Source organism: Camelus bactrianus, chromosome 13 (genome assembly GCF_048773025.1).
Source record: "Camelus bactrianus isolate YW-2024 breed Bactrian camel chromosome 13, ASM4877302v1, whole genome shotgun sequence".
Classification (NCBI taxonomy): domain Eukaryota; kingdom Metazoa; phylum Chordata; class Mammalia; order Artiodactyla; family Camelidae; genus Camelus; species Camelus bactrianus.
In genome coordinates, this window is record NC_133551.1 from 68,818,720 (window position 1) to 68,838,824 (window position 20,105).

General features: G+C 42.8%; 1 protein-coding gene across 4 annotated transcripts in view; it reads left to right on the top strand.

Moving 5' to 3' along the window:
* The first annotated feature begins 4,677 nt into the window (after window positions 1-4,677).
* Window positions 4,678-20,105, top strand: part of ZBTB17 (zinc finger and BTB domain containing 17) — a 29,544-nt gene continuing 14,116 nt past the window's right edge. For 2 of the 4 annotated variants that reach the window (XM_010957487.3, XM_010957488.3), the window contains exons 1-2: window positions 4,681-4,830; window positions 6,853-6,939. Coding sequence is in view for 2 of the 4 variants with exons in the window: in XM_045518500.2 (XP_045374456.2) it covers window positions 4,824-4,830 (7 nt within the window). In the remaining 2 variants the exon portion in view is untranslated. Of the gene's footprint in view, window positions 4,831-6,852; window positions 6,940-20,105 lie in introns of all 4 variants that reach the window. The other 2 variants (XM_045518500.2, XM_010957486.3) reach the window with 2 other exon arrangements.

Consider the following 20,105-nt stretch of genomic DNA (forward strand, 5'->3'; position numbering starts at 1 on the left):
ACCCAAATGTTCATAGCGTTGTTATTCATAATAGCAAAACTGAAAACAACTCAAATATTCATCAACAGATGAATGGATACACCAAATGTGATATAGCTGTACAATGGAATATTATTTTACCACAAAAAAGAGTGAAGTACCGACACGTTACAACATGGATGAAGTTTAAAATATAAGGGAAAGAAGCCAGTTTTTAAAGTTAATACATTGCATGCTTCCATTTTATTATATGTCCAGAATAGGCACCAAGCCATAAAGACCAAAAGTAGATTAGTGGTTTTCAGGGTCTGGGGGAAGGGAGAAATGGGGAGTGACTATTAATATGTATGGGGTTTCTTTTTGGTGTGATGAAAATGCTCTGAAATTAGACAGCAGAGATGGTTGCCCAACTGTGAATATACTAATAACCACTGAGTTGTATACCTTAAAAGGGTGAATTGCATGGTATATGAATTATATCTCACTAAAGCTGTTATTCTAAAAAATGAGCTCTATCCTGTCTTCCCTGTATGAACTAATTTTCCAGGTAATCATATGGCCCTAGTTGATGAGGAAAAGCTCTTGTTTACAGAAGAATTCCAGCCAATAAATGTTGAAAGAATGATAGGGACAAAAATGCATCATTTTATAATCTATCATGAAATTATTGACTCAGACAAGCATCTTTAAAGGAAGAAACGGGGGAGAGTATATAGCTCAGTGGTAGAGTGCATGACTAGCATGCATAAGGTCCTGGGTTCAATCCCCAGTACCTCCACTAAAAAGAAAGAAAGAAAGAAAGAAAACCTAATTACCTCCTCCCCAAAATAATAAAAAAATTTAAAAAGGAAGAAATTATTGCATGGAAGATTGAGGAGGAAATTTCCAAAGAAGGAATTAGGCTGCTGCCACCAGAACTCACATATGTCTTAGCATCACTAAAGATGTCGTTTAGCACTCAGCAGCACCAAAGATGTATTCTTGAATCTACTCAGCCCTCTACGGCTATTTTACAGGAAATGAAGGACAAAGGAGCTAATCATATGACAGCACAAGGAAGCAAATAGAGAAATCCAGAAGGTGGGACATTCTATAGGACAAGAGATCCCATCAATGAAATGGAACAAAAAAACAAAATAAACAAACCAAAAAAAAAAAAAAAGGAGAAAGGATTATTTTGGAATAAAAGTGACTCAAAGGCAAAACAAACAAAACCCCACCAAACTTCCCACCCAGTTGTCACTGCGATGAGAGGATTTTATCCCAATGTAATCCTGATGTAAACAAAAAGACATTTCGAGAAAATTAGGGAAATTTGATTATAGTAGGATATTAAATGATTCCAAAGAATATTCATTTTGTTAGGCATGGTCAAGGTAGTGCAGAAATGAAGGTCATTGTTTTAAGAGTTGCACAATGAAATATACAAAGATGGGATGACTTATCTGGGATTTGTTTTAAAACACTTCAGAAATCAAAAAAAAAAAAAAAAGGAAGGGTATCTTAAGTACATTTAGCAAAGCTTAGCTGTTGAATCTGAATGACAGGCAACTAGAAAATATTTCATTATTTTAGCTACTCTTGTGTCTAGGTTAAAAAGTTCAAAATGGAAAGGAATATAAAAGTGAATGTCAAGGACGTGTGCCAAGGATGTCTGTGAAAAGCAAAGAAAACCATTACATGACAGGTGAGCAGAGGGGGAAAAAAGCCTTTATAAATTAACATACTGTTATAAAATTTGTGATTTTCAATATGCTTGTAATCAAGTTGATAAACTAAATTGTATGAACAGATATATGTCAGTTTATCTGCTGTGCTTCAAATTTATATCCACAAGTTGGCCAACCACTTTAAAAGTCTCCTTGTTGGGAAAATCGAAGTAGCCCACATATGAATAGTGACTGAGCTTTAGAGTAGGGGGTGGATGAGGTTTAGGCTGAGAAGGTCCAGAGATAGTGAAGGGCCCTGTGTGTCTGCTGATCGTTAAGCTGGGACTGGGAGTGGGGATGGGGGAAAAGAAACTCGTTAATAACAGCCCCTAGTGAGAAACCAGGCAAGTCAATCCTCCACCTATTCAATCAACACACGTATACTTAGCTCCTGCCTTGTCTCAACACCTAGCCCAAATTTTTGGATTTCTTTGTTTCGATTACTTTAAGGAGTTTCTGGCATCTCGACATCATTTAATGAAGACCACTGCTGGGTCCAGATTTCATTCAACCAACTGTGCTCTTTAGGACCATTCTCAACTGGTTAGTTAAAACTCCCAAATCTTCTCTGTAACGTGCATTTATATTGATAAATTTAGCCAAGACTAATGTAATCTTCCTTCTTCCTTGACCTAACACCTTTAGAATCCAGTTAACACCTCTAATCCCTAGGTTTCAGCTAATTTATTAGCTAAGGCTCTCACTCTCTCCCTCTGTTTCTCTTTCTCTTTTTTTCCCTTCCTCCCTCCTTCCTTCCTCCTACTCTCCATCTCTTCCTTTGTCCTTCCCTCTGTTTTTCTCTTTCTCTCTCTTCCTTCCTTCCTTCCTTCCTCCCTCCCTCCCTCCCTCCCTCTTTCTTTCTTTCTTTCTTTCTTTCTTTCTTTCTTTCTTTCTTTCTTTCTTTCTTTCTTTCTTTCTTTCTTTCTTTCTTTCTTTCTTTCTTTCTTTCTTTCTTTCTTTCTTTCTTTTTCTCTTTCTTTCTTTCTTTTTCTTTCTTTCCTTCCTTCCTTCTCTCTCTCTCTCTCTCTCTCTCTCTCTCTCACATGTGAAAGCCACCTCCACTGTCAGACTTTGTTCTTGTTCCCTGGGGCATTATGGAATTGGACTCTCCATATATATCAGGAGATAAAAGAAGGGGGAGTGACCTCTGAGAGGAACCAGCATCTTCTTGCAAAATAAATTCCTCTTATGAGGTTATCACATGGTCTCTGGTAAAGTAGAATCGGCCTCATTTGATGGGAGGAGGGGCAGCCTCTGTTGGCAAAGGAGTTTCATTGAATTTTGAATTTTGGGAGTTAGGGGAACTCAGTCATCTGCATCCACCCAAACACCCTCATTTTGATTCCTAAGTGCCACTTGTTCCCATTCAGTGCACCTGGCCAGGATGTTAATACAACTTATATTGCAGTTATATTACAATCTAGCAACCCACAGGACTAACTCTGTCCAATTTTTGACTATATAAGCCCTTTGGCAACAAGAGATAAGAAAAAAATTTAAAGTTGTCAGGAATGTCCCCATCTTGAGCAAAGGATTTATTTCTTTCTTGAAAGTCTTCAGTGTAATTATGAATAGCCAGTCCACCCCACAGTCCTGTTTTCTTTTGTTTTGTTTTTTGGGGAGCAGGTAATTAGGTTTATTTAGTTTTTAATGGAGGCATTAGAGACCCAGGACCTCATGCATGCTAAGCAAGCACTCTACCAATTGAGCTATACCCTCCCCCCAAACCCCACAGTCCTTATCGTCCTCACTCCCAACATAATGGTCAACTACAGCAACTACTCCATCCACTAAAGCCTTACCTTCATTAGGCACTTTCCTCTAGTCAACAATACTTATTGTGATAAGTGATAATTTATGTTAACTACTTTTTTCCTGAATGAAATAGACTAGATCTGCATCGCCTTCAAACTTAATGGCCTGATTTCCATCTTTGAGGGTTGTTTCCTGCGGAAATAGAAACCTCACTGGGCTTTCTCTTTAATTAAACTTTTTATTTTGAAATAATTGTAAGTTTGCATGCAATTATAAGAAATACAGAGCAATTTCACCTCCCTCCCCATCCTTTCCCCAGTTTCCCCCAATGGTAACATCTTGCAAAATTATCATACCATATCACAACTAGGATATTTATATTGATAGAGTCAAGGTACAGAACATTTCCATCACCACAAGGATCCCTCATGTTTTCTAGGTTCATTTTAATTAGAAATGGATTAAATACACAGAATTTAGTGTTTATAAAAATTATTGGAGGGGCTGAAAGAATGGTCTTTAGACTGTGCTTCTAGTAACGCCTCTCAGAATACTATAGAGTTCACCAATCAGGACCTCTTACTTCTGCCACCATCAGAAAGACGGGGAATCAAGAGGTTGTGGCGGGAGTGTTGTTAAAATTACGGATCATGAAAAATAAACAGGAGCAGAAGAAAAGACGGGAGAAAGCCCACGAACTATTAGGAAGTAGAGAAGTCAATGGCCTGGAGGTGCGGAAAAGTTGGAAAGAGGCCACAGAGGGGCTGGTCAAGTCTACAGGCTGCCTCTTTCCAGGCACATTGACACCCAGGCTAATCCTGGATCTGCCCTAAATAGGAAAGGGGGTGATGGCTGGCTCAGAAGGTAGAAAAACATAATCAACGTTCTGCAGCTTTGGTGCCACAACTAGGTTCACATCTCTACTCCACCACTTGTAAGATGCGGGACAAAGGACAATTCATATACCTTGAGATTCTGTTTTCCCTTTTTCAAAAGGGGGAGGAGAATATTATGCTGGTGAGAGGATTTAATGAGATAATGCACGTAAAGCGCTTCACTGTCTGGCATAGTGTAAGCGCTGAACACGCAAAAGCTGTTACTGCTACGCTCGGAACAGAAAACCAAAGAAGGATTACAAGGAGGACAACTCTAAGTGCAGAAGTACTGTATTACAGAACTTCTGGATAACTAGGCGCATGCGCCTGCTCACGAGGGTCAGCTACCGCGGACTCTGCGCATGCGCCGGAAGTTGCTGCTGGGAAGCCCGCGAGGTCGGTTCCGCCCGACTCTAACATGGCGGCGCCCTTTGTCTGCTCTGAAGTGCCGTCCCCGGCCTTCTCGCGGCCGTGATGTACCTCCCTCTGCGGTGGGGTCCGGGACATGGCAGGTGAGGGTCAGCAAGCACCCGGGGCGGGGGGAGTCCCAGGAGTCGGGCGGGGGCGGCGGAGGATGGGGCGCGGCGGGACGGCGGGGGACGGTTGTGTGGGGGAGGGGAGGGAAGTGGACTGGGAAGGGAACCCGGACTGAGGGGATCTGAGGGGATCCCGCAGGACCGGAGGGTGCGGGGTAGATGGGCGGGGGGCGTCGCCCTACGAGCGGGCGGGGAGTGGGCGGGCGGACCCGACCTGCAGTCCCGGCAAGCGAGCGCGAGTAGCCTCTGGGCTGGGTGACACCCCAGCTGGTAGCATCTCCGCCCCCGCCGCCCGGCTGTCACCGCCCCTTGACCCCGCGCGCCGCGGCGGGTGGGCGTTCTGCCGCCGCGAGGTGGCGGGGTGCCGGGGCAGCTCACTTTGGCCGGCGGGGCTAGAGGGCACAGTCGGCCAAGGCCTAGGAGATGCTGGCCGAATAGGAGGCCGACTCTGTCCCGGTGTATTATTTCATTCATTCATTCGTTCCACAGTTCAGAATCTGATAGGTTCTGAGGATACAGCGAGTGATCCGGTAGCTTGAGTGGTTGAAAGTGTAAACTGTGGAGCCTGGCAGTCGGGGTTTGAATCCCGACTCTGTGCTTGCCAGCTGTGTCCTTCGGCAAGTTAGTTTCTCGCTTTCTGCTTCAGTTTCCTTATCCTTAAAGCAAAGATGAGAATAAAATCTGCCTCTTAAGATTGTTACAAAGATTAAATGAGGTAGTAGGTATAAAGTCCTGAGAACGCTTTCTGGCACAAAGTAAATGTTGTTATGTATTTGTTGCTGTTATTTTTCGTATCATCAACAACCTCCAGAGCTCAGAGACTCATATGGGAGACATACAGAGATGGAGGCAATTCTGATATGATGGAAGAAAAGCAGAAAAGTTCTTGCTCTGAAACACTGAGTAGAGGCACCTCACCCAGTCTAGGTGAATCTTTGAAGGCTTCTTCCCCCTAGGAAGCTGAGATCTGAGGATGCTTGGGGAGTGGTGGCTGGAAAAGGGGAGAGTATTCTCAGTTGGAGATAGAGTTTGTGGGAAAGCTAGGGAGCCAGTTTAATATTAAATTAAGTTCTCTACATGGAGACAGATGAGAGGTAAGACTAAAGAAGCAGTCTGTGGTCTGGTCCTAGGGGGCCTTTTAAACCTAGCTGTGGATTTTAAATTTTAGGTTAATAGGAAGGCATTTAAGAATCAGATTGGTGGATTAAAAAGATCACTCTAGCTATGTGAAGAATATATTAAAGGGAGTGGGCCTGGAGGCCACTTAAGAGGCTAGTAGAACTATCCAGGTGAGAAATGAGGGTGGCCTTGAGTTAGATTAGAGGCAGGGGATGGGGAGAGATGTTTTGGAGGTAGAATTGACCAAAGCTGGTGATTACTTAGATGAGGGAGTTAGAGGCAGGGAGGGCTCAGGGTTGACTCCCAAGTTTTTGACTGGTGGGTGGTAATGCTGCCCAGTGGGCTAGGGAACAGGATGGTGAGCAGGTTTGAGGAGGGAAGATAAATTTAGTTTTGAATATGATGAAAGTAGGTGCCTGTAAAACATTCAAGTGGAGCTGCCAGTGGTGATCTAGCAGTTGTCATCCATCAGAGGTCACTAAAGTTGTGGGAGGGCATGTGTCACCTAGGGCAAGGGTCTGGAATGAGAAGCATGGTGTCCAGGACATCCTAGAAGAATGTCAGTGCTGTAATAATACTCAGGCATAGCTTCATTGCTTGTGCTTATCAACCTTATGTTATGTCTTTCGGTCAGCAGGCATTCCTAAGTGTAGGGAGTGGGACTGGGTTTATTCATCTTTGTGTTCCAGGGTCCAGCACAGTGTCTGGCATGCAGCAGTAATGTTCCAATTTAACCTTTACTGAGGACTTACTTTGTACCAGGCTCTGTGCTCAGGGCTCTGCATTTGCCTGTGTCTGATGGATGATTGAAAGGGCAGCTCTTAGGGAGCAGGTACCCTATGGGTTCTCATTAGATTTTCCACTTGGTCTTTGATTCAGGTAATGAGCTGGAGGAGGAGAGCCAAGCTGGAGTTTACACAGACAAACTGTCAGAAAAGAGTAGCCTGGGCTACTTGGAAATCTGAGGTATGTCTGTAATGCTCAAAGATGAAACAAACCAGGTCAGTTTGTTTGTCCTTCTTCTCTGGACTCAACGTGATTCAAATCACCTTCTCAAGATAGCTTTTTCTTTACAATTATATAGTAATGACAAAATTCTAGTTATTTTGGTTGGGAAATTGTTGATAATACTATTGTCGTTTTACCAACAAAGATCAGGCTAGGTTAATCACTGGGCAGTGCTCACACATTCTTTTAAGTACAACCTAAAATGCTCCAACAGAGTAATCCCAAAATACAGTGGCTGAAAGGAAATAGAAGTTTATTCCTTGCCCCTTCACAGTCTGGAAGTAGGCAGTCCAGAGCTGGTAGGGCAGCTCTGTTCATGAAGTCATCCAGGAACAGGGTTCCATTGATCATGTGGCTCTCCTTGCTCAAACCCAGGCTTCCATCTCATGGACTAAGCTGGCTGCTCAGGCTCCTACCATTGCATATGCACTCCATCTGGCAGAAAGGGAAAGACAGAGTGGGGAGCACAAGCTCATTCCTTTTAAGGTTCTAATGTTTAAAGATACATAAAGATACAACATTTCCCCAAATATAAGCATCTGATGTAGAACCAAAGAAGGAATTACGACTGTTCCAATCTTGCAGGGAAAGCTGGCTAAGAGAACTTGCTCTGTCGCCAGTGTGACTGGGTTGCTGATATTGGGGGTTGGGCCCACCCTGAGGGGAAGTCCACTGCTTTGGTGAAAGAGGGTGAAGGGTGCTCCCGAGGCCTCTGGCTTCCCAAGGCAGGCTACTCCAGCTTTGAGCAGTTCATGTTGCTTGGGCCCAAGGAGTCCAGGCTTGTTTATGCCATTCAGTGTTTTCTGTGCCCAGTGTTTCAGACACTGTGCTGGGGGCTAGGGCTTTGGAGATGAGTGAGACTGGCTCCTGGGAGCAAGGAGCTCTTAGCCATATGGGTAATCACAGTACAACAGAGGAAACACCACAGAGATCATTTCAAAAGTGGTGCACAGAAGGAGGATGCCTGACATGGGAATGCTCAACCAAGGTGGTGAAGATTTAGAGCACATGATGTTTTGGGTTGATAACTGTAAAGGTCCCCTCAGATAGATGCAGCAGGGACTCTGGAGTTGGGCGTGAATGGTTTGTGGCTCTTTGTTCTGAAGGCCAGTTACACTTCATTGCTGCACCTTGGTTTCCTCATCTGTAAAACAGGGATAACAATATATTTCAGAGAATTGTTTTGAGAATTATGTGAGATCAAGCACGTGGTTCACAGGGTTTGCTGTGTACGTGTTAGTTGCCTCCTGCTGCAAGGTGTGTGATGGTTTGAAGGCCGAGAGGCCAGTTAGGACTATAATGGAAGAAGGCCTAAACTGATGGAGAAGCCAGGTTGCTGTCTGTCCCTCCTTTTTTTTTAAATTGAAGTATAGTCAGTTTACAGTGTGTCAGTTTCTGGTGTACAGCATAATGTTTCAGTCAAACATATACATACATATATTTGTTTTCATATTCTTTTTCATTATTAGTTTACTGCAAGACAATGAATATAGTTCCCTGTGCTCTACAGAAGAAACTTTTTTATCTAATTTATATTTAGTAGTTAATATCCACACATTTCAAACTCCCAGTTTATCCCTTCCCACCCCCTTTCCCCCTGGTAACCATAAGTTTGTTTACTGTGTCTGTGTGTGTTTCTGTTTTGTAGATAAGTTCATTAGTGTCTTTTTTCTTTTTTTTTTAGTTTCCACATGTGAGTGATAGCATATGATATTCTTCTTTCTCTTTCTTGCTTACTTCACATAGAATGATGATCTCCAAGTCCATCCATGTTACTGCAATTGGCATTATTTTTTATGACTGAGTAGTATTCCATTGTATGAATATACCACAGCTTCTTTATCCAGTCATCTGTTGATGGTCATTTAGGTGGTGTCTGTCCCTCCTGAGATGGGAATTATCCAGGTTGTACGTAGAGGATCAAGGACTTCTGTGCACCCTCCCTGCTTTTGTCAGAAGTTCCACCAAGCTTTCTAATTAAAGTTGTCAATCTGTGGATTCTCAGAGAGCATATTCTGAAAGTTCTGGTGAGGGGTCCCTTGGGAAGGGAAGGATTCTCTCTGCCTATTTAATTCCTTCAAATTCAAGTGCTTCTGGGAAGCCTTCTCAGTCCCCAACCTCAGCTGAGTTTGTAGCCCCTCCTCTGATTTCTTAGCATCCTGCACTGATCTCTCAGTGCATTCTCACCTCATGTGATGGTTGTAGTTTTCCTTGTCTGTCTCCCTGTGAGACCACCAGCAGCTCACGTGCGGGGACAGGGTCTTGTTTCTCCTGGTATTCCCACTGTGCAGGTCATTTCCTGGCACGTAGCTGGTGCTCAGTAGATGTTGTTGGGTGAATGGATGATCAGCCAGTGGGGCTGGAGAGAATGCCATTGTGATGAGGGGTTGACTTGCTGTTGATTAAAGAGAAGTTGTCCACCTCTCTTCAGTCGATAACATAGTGGTTTATTTGGTATCTGTAATATGGGATGTGGACATGGTGAACTGTGGCCTAAACTATGAGAGGTCAGGATGGTTTCTCTTTCTTTTTCCAGTAGAGCAGGATTTCTCAGTCTTGACGTTACTGCCATTTGGGGCTGGGTGAGTCTTTGTTGTGGGGGCGTCCTGTGCACTTCAGCATACGGACTAGCATTCCTGGCCTCTGCCCATAGACGCCAGTAGCCCCCACCTACCTCCTTCTATGACAACTGAAAATGTCAAAGTTGTCCCCAGCTCAGAACCCCTGCAGTATAGAATACCAATTAGAAGCAAGAACTTCTAAAATGTTTTTTTTAAAAAAAAGGTTTAATTAAATCCAAATGACCTATTAACTAAATTGTACTATAGCCATATAACTACATACTTCTAATCATTGGCAAAGAACAAGAAAATCTATATGATTAACATAGAAAGATGTCCATGAAATATTTACATTAAAAAATTTTATAGAAGAAGAAAAAAAAAGAAGCAAGAACTTCTAAGCCAAACATATCTGGAGTGGTTCTTTACTTCCTAGCTGCGTGCCTTTGGGCGAAGTACTTGACCTCTCTAAGCCTCTGTTTCCTCAGGTGTGAGATGGGGTAACAGTGACCTCACACTAACTTTGTTGGGTGGAATTATTAATGAGGTAACACATGTAAAATGCTTAATCAAAGGATGACCCGTGAGAGGGTCATGAAAGAAAGTTTGCAGAGTTGAGAAAGAAGAAAAGTGTTCGGGACAGGAATACATGTACGAGGTACAAAAATCAGAAAGTTCAAAGGAAACCACTGTGGAAGGTGAGTTACCCTCTCGCTCCTGACCCATTTCCCCTCCCGGATAGCTGTTAACAGCATCTGTGTGTCCTTCCCGGCTCTTCTGTGCATACATGTGTCTGTGTGTGTATATAGGGAAGACTGCTTTTAAGAGTGTCTAGCATTTTGATTTTGTTGCACACATACCGCCCCTTCCGTTTTGGGTGCCAAAAGGGCAGCCTCTGGGGGTGGAGCTTCAGTTTTAACAGTTTGCCACAAAAAAGACCAGGTGGCCCCCTGCCGTCTTGGAATTTCCCCCAAGGATGGTGCCGAGGGGGTGGCTCGGAGGTACTCAGACATGGTGTCTAGCAGCATAACGGTCACCACAAGAGGGATGGGTCCTAACTTTAGAGGAAATGAAAAACTTCCACTACATTTTGTGCATAAAGCATACTGTCCTGGAGGTCATAATCTACTTTTTTTGCTGGCTGCAAGTTTTAAATGATTGAAATACTAGAGGTCGTATAAAGAGTAAGCATTTAGCGCTGAGTGAGTTCAGCATGTGCCGCAGGTGCGTGCGCTGAGTGTCAGCACAGGTGCCTGGTACTCTCGGAGGTCCTTGTGCGTATCGGTAGCTTAGCAGTCTGAGGGCTAGTGAAGGTTGACCTCAGTAGCGTGGTCACAGATACATACAGAAAACCAGGACATGGGCTCTTAGATTCTAACCTGCTTGCTATAAATTGGAGAGATAAGCCTTGAGTTTCAAAGCAGGGAACAAAGGGCATCGTTAGAGTTAAGAGTTGTTCACTCATGTCTAAACAGCAATGTGCAGAGGCTCAGAGGTGGCAGTTCCAGCTGAAGAGGAGGGACCAGGCCAGAAAGCCGGCTTGGTGGATTCATCGTAACATCAAAAACATACTCAACTTCTGGTCTTGAAAGTTCTGGCAGTAGAAGCTGTTTCCCCTCCCCACCCGCACCGCTTCCTCTACTGGACCGATTAATCTAAGCAGTAACTTTCCTGTCCTGAATGGAAGGCTCCACCGCCCAGTGGGAAGTTGTGTCTCTCCGGCTCAGAAGCCAGGCTAGTGAAGCACTTCTCATTTCTGTAGTCTCAGGGTTACGTGGGCCCCTGTCAGGGACTTTCCTGGTTTACTGTTACTCAGCTGCCGAAGTTAATGCTTTAAAACATTGTTCAAAGTCAGAAAGAACATTGTTTAATTTTGTAAATTGTTTTTTTAAAATATTGAGTAGATACAAAGGAATTTTAAAATATTGAGTAGATACAAAGGAACCTTTACATTGTAAAGGTTAAGGATACAAGGAACACCCATCACCCAATTTACAAGAAAAGAATGTTTCCATTTACTTTGGAGTGCCCCCTCCCTGATCCTGTCCCATTCCCACCCCCAAGTAATCACTGAATTTGGCTTTTGTCATTCTCTTGCTTTTCTTTCTAGTTTTACCACATGTATTTGTATTGTTAAACAATGTATTGTTTCATTTTTCATGTTTTGAACTTAATATAACTATACTATTTTTTCCAGTGACTTTAATTTTTTGCTTAACATGTGTTCTTGAGATTAATCCATGTTGCATATAGTTTTATTTCATTTTTACTGATAAATAATTGTCCACAGTATGAGAATTTATTTATCCTTTCTGTTGTTGATGAACATTTGATTTGTATCCAGTATTTTGCTGAGACAGTCGGTGTTGCTGTGACCATTGCTGAGACACAGGTAGGGCCTCTTCAGGACACACCCCTGGGAGGGGACTGACTCACAGGGTGTGTGCATCTTCAGTTTGACCAAATTGTTTCTAAAGTGGTTTCCCAGTTTACGCTTCAAATGGCAATTCTGTTTGCTTCACATCCTCTGGACAATGGTATTATCAGATTAAAAAATTTTTACTAATCTGGTGGAAGTTCAGTGATACCTCGTGGTTTTGATTTGCATTTTCATGATTAGTAGTGGGTTGAGCATCTTTTCTTACACGAATTGATCTTTCAGGTTTCAGCCTCTCTGAAACAACTGCTTAAATCTTTTGTTCATTATTTTATTGAACTGTTTGTCTTTTTGTTATATATAGACTGTTTTTCTTCTGGTTTTTGTTTTGGTACTAATCTGTAGTCAGTTAGATGTGTTGTAAGTATCTACTTCCAGTTTGTGGCTTGTCTTTTTGCTCTAGGGTTTTTTTTTTAATGAATAGAAATTCTTAATTTTAATGTCATTTACCAATTTTTTTAATACTTAGGGCTTTTTGTTTCTTTTTAAGAACTTTCTCCCTACTTCAAGTTTTTAAAGATATTCTGCTGTATTTTGTCTTCCAAACATTTCATGATTTTTGCCTTTTACATTAAGGTCTCTAGACTATTTATAATTATTTTTGTGTATGATATGAGATAAGGAGCCGATCTCTTTTTTTATATATATAAGCACATCAAATTGTCCTAGTACTATGTATCCAAAAAAACACATCCCTGTCATGTGGATCTGTAATGTCACCAGTAACTGTTATCACATATCAAATGTCCACAAATGATGGGTCTGTTTCTGGGCTCTTTACTGTCTATTCTCTATCTGCCTATCAATGTCACACTGACTTCATTTCAAAATTTTTATATAACAGTTCTTGGCATCCAGGAAGACTTTGGCCCTTTACTCTTCCATCTTCATTTTAAATTGTGCTTATTAAATTCGTTAACAGTTGTTCGGGTCTTTTATTAGAATGGCTAAGATTTATTAGAATTAATTTATTACATATCAATTTGGATAGAGTTGACACTTTTGTGATACTGAGTCTTCTGATCCGTGAATGTTCTGTATCTCTCAATTTATACAACTTACCAAAGCCTAACTTTAGTCAGTGTCTGTACGTCTTACTCTCAAGCAGTTAATGACCTGTACACACTTGAATTCCTATCCTCCCTCCTCGACTTTCATTCTGAGTGTATCTTAGTTCTTTTTTGAATTTTAGAAGGTATCCTTCATTCAGTATTTGTTTAGATTGACTTATTTATTACTTAGTACTTGAGTCAGTCTTCATGACTTCTTGTATTTAATACTTTCATTCTGGGATCACTTTTTATCTGCCTGAAAGTGTATCTTTTATAATGTGGGAATTTGGGCTATAATCCATTTGCGGGCCATCTAATGGTTGAAAATTCTCAGCGGGGATTTTCCCCTCCTCTGTTTGGTGCCAAGATTTGATACAGACTCTTTTCTGTGTGGTCTTCTTTCCACTCAGATACAACCCTTTGGGGCCCAGCTTTACTCTGGAGGGCCCTCTCCAGAGACCTCCCTTCTTGTGGGGAAGCAGGGAGCTCAGGCTGCTCAGTTCTGTAAATGTCTTCTCTCTGCCCACCCTCAAAACTCCGCTTGTTCTCTGCATTCCAGCCTTTGCTTCATTTTGTTTGACCTGTCAATGTTCCTTACTGACTTGCCAGTTCTTTGATGCATTTTAAAAGATGTCTTAAAATTTTCTTCAGCATTTGTAGCTGTTTGCAGTAACAGTCAGCCAGGTGCTGGTTGTGCCATGCTTCCAGAAATTAAGATGCTTCGGAGTTTCAATTTTGTTTTTCATTTGGCAGCAGCAAACTCTGAAGATTAGAGCTAAGATTTAGTAATGTTCACTTCTGGCTTTTTTTATAACACGTTTTGTCACACTCTTTAGTATAAGGAAAGAGAGTTGGTAAGTGCCAATTAATGACAGAGAATTTGCTGTTTTGGGACAGACTAAGGATCTGTAGAGCCTGGTATTCCGTGACTGTCCATGGAAGTTTTGTGCTTGTTTAAAGTAGAAAGAACACACCGTATACTGTGTGATGGACTTTGGCCTTGAACCTGGGCGTGTCAGTGAGACATGGTCAGGTGACAACCCCTCTAAGCCTTGTTTTGCTCGTTCTGCACAGTGGAGATTATCACATGAATACCCTCCCAAAGGATTACTATGGGTGTTGATGAGGTGGCATATATGTGTATAAGAGAAACACTGCAGGCAGGTTGTCACAGCAGCTATTTTAGTTATTCCCTTGGTGGCCTCAGTTGGAGGTGTTCTCTCTGTGTGCTGCTGCCCTTTGGAAACAACGAACCTACTATTTCTCTTGCCAGTAACTTCCCCTTAAATGTTTAGCATGGTGGAACTTATTATTAGCAAGGCTGTGTTTTCTCTGGACACAATCCCACAGTCCTTTACCAGGATTCACAATTTCCTTACAGCTGGGTGAAATACGCCATCAGACAGGGAAATCGTAGCCTCTGCACGGTAGGCTCTCTGATCCGTTACTCACATCCAGGCACTGAGTTGTACATAACCAATGAATGCATTTAGGATTTGCACTGGTATTGACAGGCTGCCATCCAGCACAGTTACCACCTTATGCTCCTGCTCACTGGGGATGTGCCCTGGCCCACGGTGGAAAGTCTTTTCAGTCTTTCCCTGTTTGAAACCGGAAGTGGACTTGTGCTTATTCACATCTCTTTGACTACTAGTGAGGCTGGACATCTGTTTTTCTGTACAGAGTGTGTTGACCACTTGTATTTCTTCTTTTGTGAATTGCCTGTTCATTTCTCTGACTCATTTTTCTATCAGGAGATTTTTTTCTTGTTGGTTAATTTTTTGTAACAGCTTTATTGAGATAGTCACGTACCATACAGTTGACCTATTATAAGTGCACCATTCAGTGGCTTTTAGTTTATTTACAGAGTTGTGCAACCATCACCGCCATCTAATTCCAGAACATTTTCATTATCCCAAAATGAAACTCACTGCCGTTTCGCAATTACTCTCCATTTACCTCTGTCTCCCCCAGCCCCAAGCAGCCCCTTTCTATCGTGATGGATTTGCCTGTTTTGGACATTTCATACAAATGGAATCATACAACTTGTGGTCTTTTGTGGCTAGCTTCTTTCATGTAGCATGATGTTTTCAAGGTTCATTTTCACGTATGAGTACTATTTTATTGTCAAAAAATGCTCCATCGTGTGGACCTACTACATTTTAGTTATACACTCATTAATTGATACACATGTGGGCTGTTTCTGTCTATGACTTTTATGAATAGTGTTGCTGTGAGCATTTGTCTACAAGCTTTTGCATGGATGTATGTTTTCACTGTTTAATTTTGAGAGCTTTTTATGTATCAGGACTTTTTTTTTTAAATTGAAGTGTAGTTGATTTACCATGTTAGTTTCAGGTGCATAGCAGAGCAATTTAGTTATACATATACATACATATATATATATCCACATATATTTTAAGATTCTTTTCCGTTATAGCTTATTACAAGAAATTGAATGTAGTTCCCTGTGCTATGCAGTACGTCTTTGTTTATCTGTCTCATATATAGTAGTGTGTATCTGTTAATCCTAAACTCCTAATTTATCCCTCCCCTCCATGAGGACTATTAACTCTTATTTTCCATATAGGTTGTAAATATTTTTATATTTGCATTTGGGAAGTTGAGAAGATAAGACTAGAAATGTGAATGAAACAGAACATTCAGATTTCTACCCAGTGTTTCATGCCCCTAACAGTTCAGTATGCTTACCTCCCCACCGTGGCCCCCATAAGCGGCCCATCTGGGCTGGCCTGCGTCCTTATATGGTGTTGCAAGTGTTCTCACTGTCTCTCTTTCTCTGTGTCTCTGCCTCTCTCAGCCTGCCTGCCTTGGGGCCAGGAACCAGGCAGCTCTTGTGGTTTCCAGGTTTTTCTCAGAAGCTTGCACTTAAAGTGGCCTGCTGAAAAACCGCCAGGGTTGCAAGTCATCCGTTAAAAGGCTTCCAGCAGCTTTGCTGGTTCATGCTGCTGCAGGTGGGGAGTTGAGGGGCAGGAGGTCGGCAGTACTGTTTCTCCAAGGGCCGGCGCTGGGGCCTGAGTCTCTTCTAATCCTCCCAGGGCTGCTGTCCAAAAACTCTGTTTGGGAGCACTTAGCATCTGGATTTGAGGAGCCCAACAGTTTTAACAAATCATTGGAAATTGAGACATTGAATTCTTGACCGCTTTTCATCCAGGCCTATGTTAGGTATTTGAGGCCTCCCAAAATATTCCTCTAAGACATCTTCTTACTCATTTAGTTTTTCCCAATCAAGTTTTAGAAAAAATTAACTTTATTTGTAAAGTTATGTAAATATATAATTTGATGTTGGCTTATATAGGTCATGTATATTTGCATCTAGTTCAGGGTTGATGTTCATGTCCTATATAGTTTATGTTCATAGTTGGAAATCTTAAGATTTCCAATATAGGAAAAATTTTAAATTAAAAAAAAGTCTAAGTGCTAGGGAAATACCTTGTTTTTACTGTCAGTCACATGACATCTATTACACTTCAGATACATACACTTATAACCTGGCAGTCTTATTAATGAAATCATTTACTCAACATTTATTAAATCTTAACACTAGAAGGGACCTTAGCAGACACTAATCCCAGAAAGGAAACAAACAGAGAGAAAGTCAGCCACATGAAAAGCACGTGCAATATTGCAGTCCAGATACATCCACCTCCAAATAATTAGTATTAGGTCTATTTTTTTCTTTTGGTTTGGATTCTTGATCTTAACTAGTATCATGGGGCAACTAATCCTCCCTTTGGATTTGTCATGTTTTATCTTCTTTCTCAGTGAAAGCCTCGTTGCTCCTCCAAAATCACTGTGTTCTTTGTAGAAAGAAGGCAGCTTTGGCTGTCAAGTATGAAGCACCTCTGCCTTGTCTTCTGGTTACTGCTGAGTGGAAGAAGCATTGAAGTTTGCAGGGCCTTTCCTTGGTCTTTTTTCAGGTTGAAGCTATCTGTTTGTGAGTGCCTGGATTACTGATGGGATTCTATGTCCATTTTTAGAAGATAGGGCAGGGAGGAGAGGTCGGGTTCCCCCTTTTCCTGTGATAGATCGATATTGCTGGCATGACTTATATGGAATAATAAGAATGACAGTGGCCACCGCAGATGTATGAAGTGGAAACTTTTATCATCATCCCCATTTTACAGGAAGGAAATTGAGGTGCAGAGATTTAAGTGCTCTTGCCCGAGGGACTTAATTAGCTTTGACTGGATTCCAAGGTAAGAGTTTTAACTGGGTCTGGGGAGTCAGTCCGCCCCCGAAGTCGCACGCACAACTGGGTGTGCAGCTCTCCCTGGAGAGGCCTTTAGTGCCGTCGCAGTGTCGGAGAGGCTCATCTGGGTCTGGAAGAGCTGCCAGCTGCTCTTCTAGTTTTGTTCCCTTAAGGAATTTTTGTTCTTCAGGTTTTCCCGAGTGACACATTCTTTGTGCAAATTACCGTACTTTTCCATTTCCCTTATCAGAAATCTCCTGTTGAGAAGTTTTCAGTCACCATGGCTTGTAGAAAATGTCTTAACAGAAAAAAAAAAGTTTCTTTTGTATAGCACAGGGAACTATGTTCAATATCTTATAATAACCTTTAATGGAAAAAAACATGAAAAAGAATATATGTGTGTATATACATGACTGGGACACTGTGCTGTACACCAGAAACTGACACATTGTAATTGACTGTACTGCAATTAAAAAAAAAGTCTTAAAGGTTTTATGGTAAATAGAAACAAAGGCACTCTGACTTTGTGGACATTTTCTTTTTCTTTCTCTCCCCTCCTTCCCTCCTTGTTTTATTTTCCCAGTTTTAATAGATAATATTTACAAATGGTAAAACAACAACAACAAAAAAAACCCAGAAAGGATATAGAGTGAAAACTAAAACTCCTCTCCAGCCTTCCCCTGCTGCTCTGAGGGGATCCCTGTTACCAGTTTCTTGTGCATCCCTCCAGAGAAAATGTGGGCGTTTTCTTTTAAATTTGAGTAAGAGATAGGAATTTGCAGCCTGGGATATAGCCTTGGCCAAACAGCATGGCCAGCTTCTCCCAGGAAGGGTCGGGTACTAAATGTTAAGGGGTGTTGAGCCACTCAAAGAAGAGGAACTTAAAACTTTCCAAGGACGTTGTGACTATTGAGCGGGTGGGCCACTTGCTCAGGCTGCTCAGCAGGAGCCCTGTTGAGTGTGTTGGATTCTGGGCACCAGCCAAGCCCTCCCAGTGTCAGCGGGTGGTGACGTTGTCCCATTCTTCACGTCCTGAGGGCCCGGGATTGTGGTACTTCCTAAGTTGTTTTTCTGCTTCTGCTCCCACCCTTTCAGCCTGTTCCCCACACTCATGCAGCCAGAGTGACCTTTTGGAAATGTGAGCCTGACTATGGATGCCTCTTGCTTAAACCCCTGGCATGATTCCCATCAGCTGGGGATGAGAGCTAAGTCTCGTGTGATGGACGTGGCCTCCAGTCTGTCCCCACAGCTGTACCTCCCACCACTCTCTCCACTCCCTTGTTACTCTTGTGATGCTGAGGTGTGCTGTTCTCCCCCGGCCCGGTCCCCAAGTGTGCACCCCATTCTTTGTCATGCGCCCATACCATTGTTTCTGCTGTCCTCTGCCTGGAGGTCCTCCTTGCCTTTGTTCATGTGTCTTTTTAGATGTGGTAGGCACCACATTCTTGCAGGGTGGCACTCAGTGGCACCCTTTCAGCACTCATCAGTGGGTAGTGACAGAGTCTGGGTCTTTCTTTCTGGGAGAGGGTCCTCGAGGGTTGGGGTACTCAGACAGTTCTGGCCTTACTCCCCTGGGAGCCGCCAGCTCCCAGCAGACCACCTGCCCTGGGTAGTGCTCTGCAGTTAATTTTAAAGTACTGTCCACTGTACTGTCCCCTCAGCCTGCCACATGCAGAGATGGGGCCCTGAATCCATCTGTATTTAACTTGAGTGGGTGATTCTTCCCAGGTTGTCTGCCCTAAGTCACACAGTAACAAAGGCCTGACAGCAGAAGTTTGAAGCCCAATGAGAGCAAAGTCTATGTGCTTTTCTGTCACATTGGACCAGGCTCCTTTGGTCTCCAGTTGCCTTCTCAAGGCCTTGACCAGCTGCCTTGTCCGAGGGGAGCCAAGCAATTCACTGGAAAGGGAGTTCACTGGAAAGGGAGTTCACTGGAAAGGGAGTTCACTGGAAAGGGATAACTTGGTTGGTTTTGTTTTAACTAATTCATTTTTTCCTTTTTATTTAACTGTGTATCAGTCACAGACTTGTGTTAGAGAAGTGATACCGAATTCTCCTTTTGCCAGTATTATGCAGTACTTCCTGTTACTTGTCTTCTTCAGTCCTCCCAATCATTGTGTATATGGCGGTTCTCCGATTTAATGGCTGGTAAATCTAGAACTCAGAAAAGCTTGCCTGAGGCCCCCCTGGTAAGATTAGAGCCAGGATTCAAATGCACATCCTTTGATTCTGAGTCCATTGGTCTTGTCTCTTCTTTATCCAGCGTTCACTCCCGTGGAGATCCCATTCCATCTGGTAGCTTTATTGCCAGTAGACTGTAGGCATCGCAGCTGTAATTGGTAAAAACATAAGTCTTGCTTCCCCCCCACTAAACCTTTGCCCCTACTGTCATTTCTCACCTCAGTAAATGGCACCGCCCCTCTGCTGGTTTCTCAGGCTAAAAATTTTGATGTCATTCTTGACTCCTTTCTTTTCTCAAAAGCCACATCTACTTAATCAGCCATTATGTTGGCTCTACCAAAACTTGTCCCTAATCTGACTACTCACCCTTCTTGCAGTCACCTTGGTGGAGGCCACCTCCATCTCTTGCTTCTCTCCTATGTCCACTCTTGCCCCCTTGCAGTCACCCTTCTGTTCTCCACCCTCCTCAGGCAGGCATCCCAGCATTCTTAGAAGACACTTCAAAGCCTGACTTTCCTGTGAGACCCTGAGTGATCTCAGCCTCTGCAGCTGCTGACTTCAGCCCTCCTCATCCTCCCACTTGCTTCCTCCTTTTCAGGCTTGCCAGCCCCTTTGCGAAGGTCACGGCTGTGTCAGGGCCTTTGCATTTGCTCTTCCTTGTGTCTGGCACGGCCCCAGGG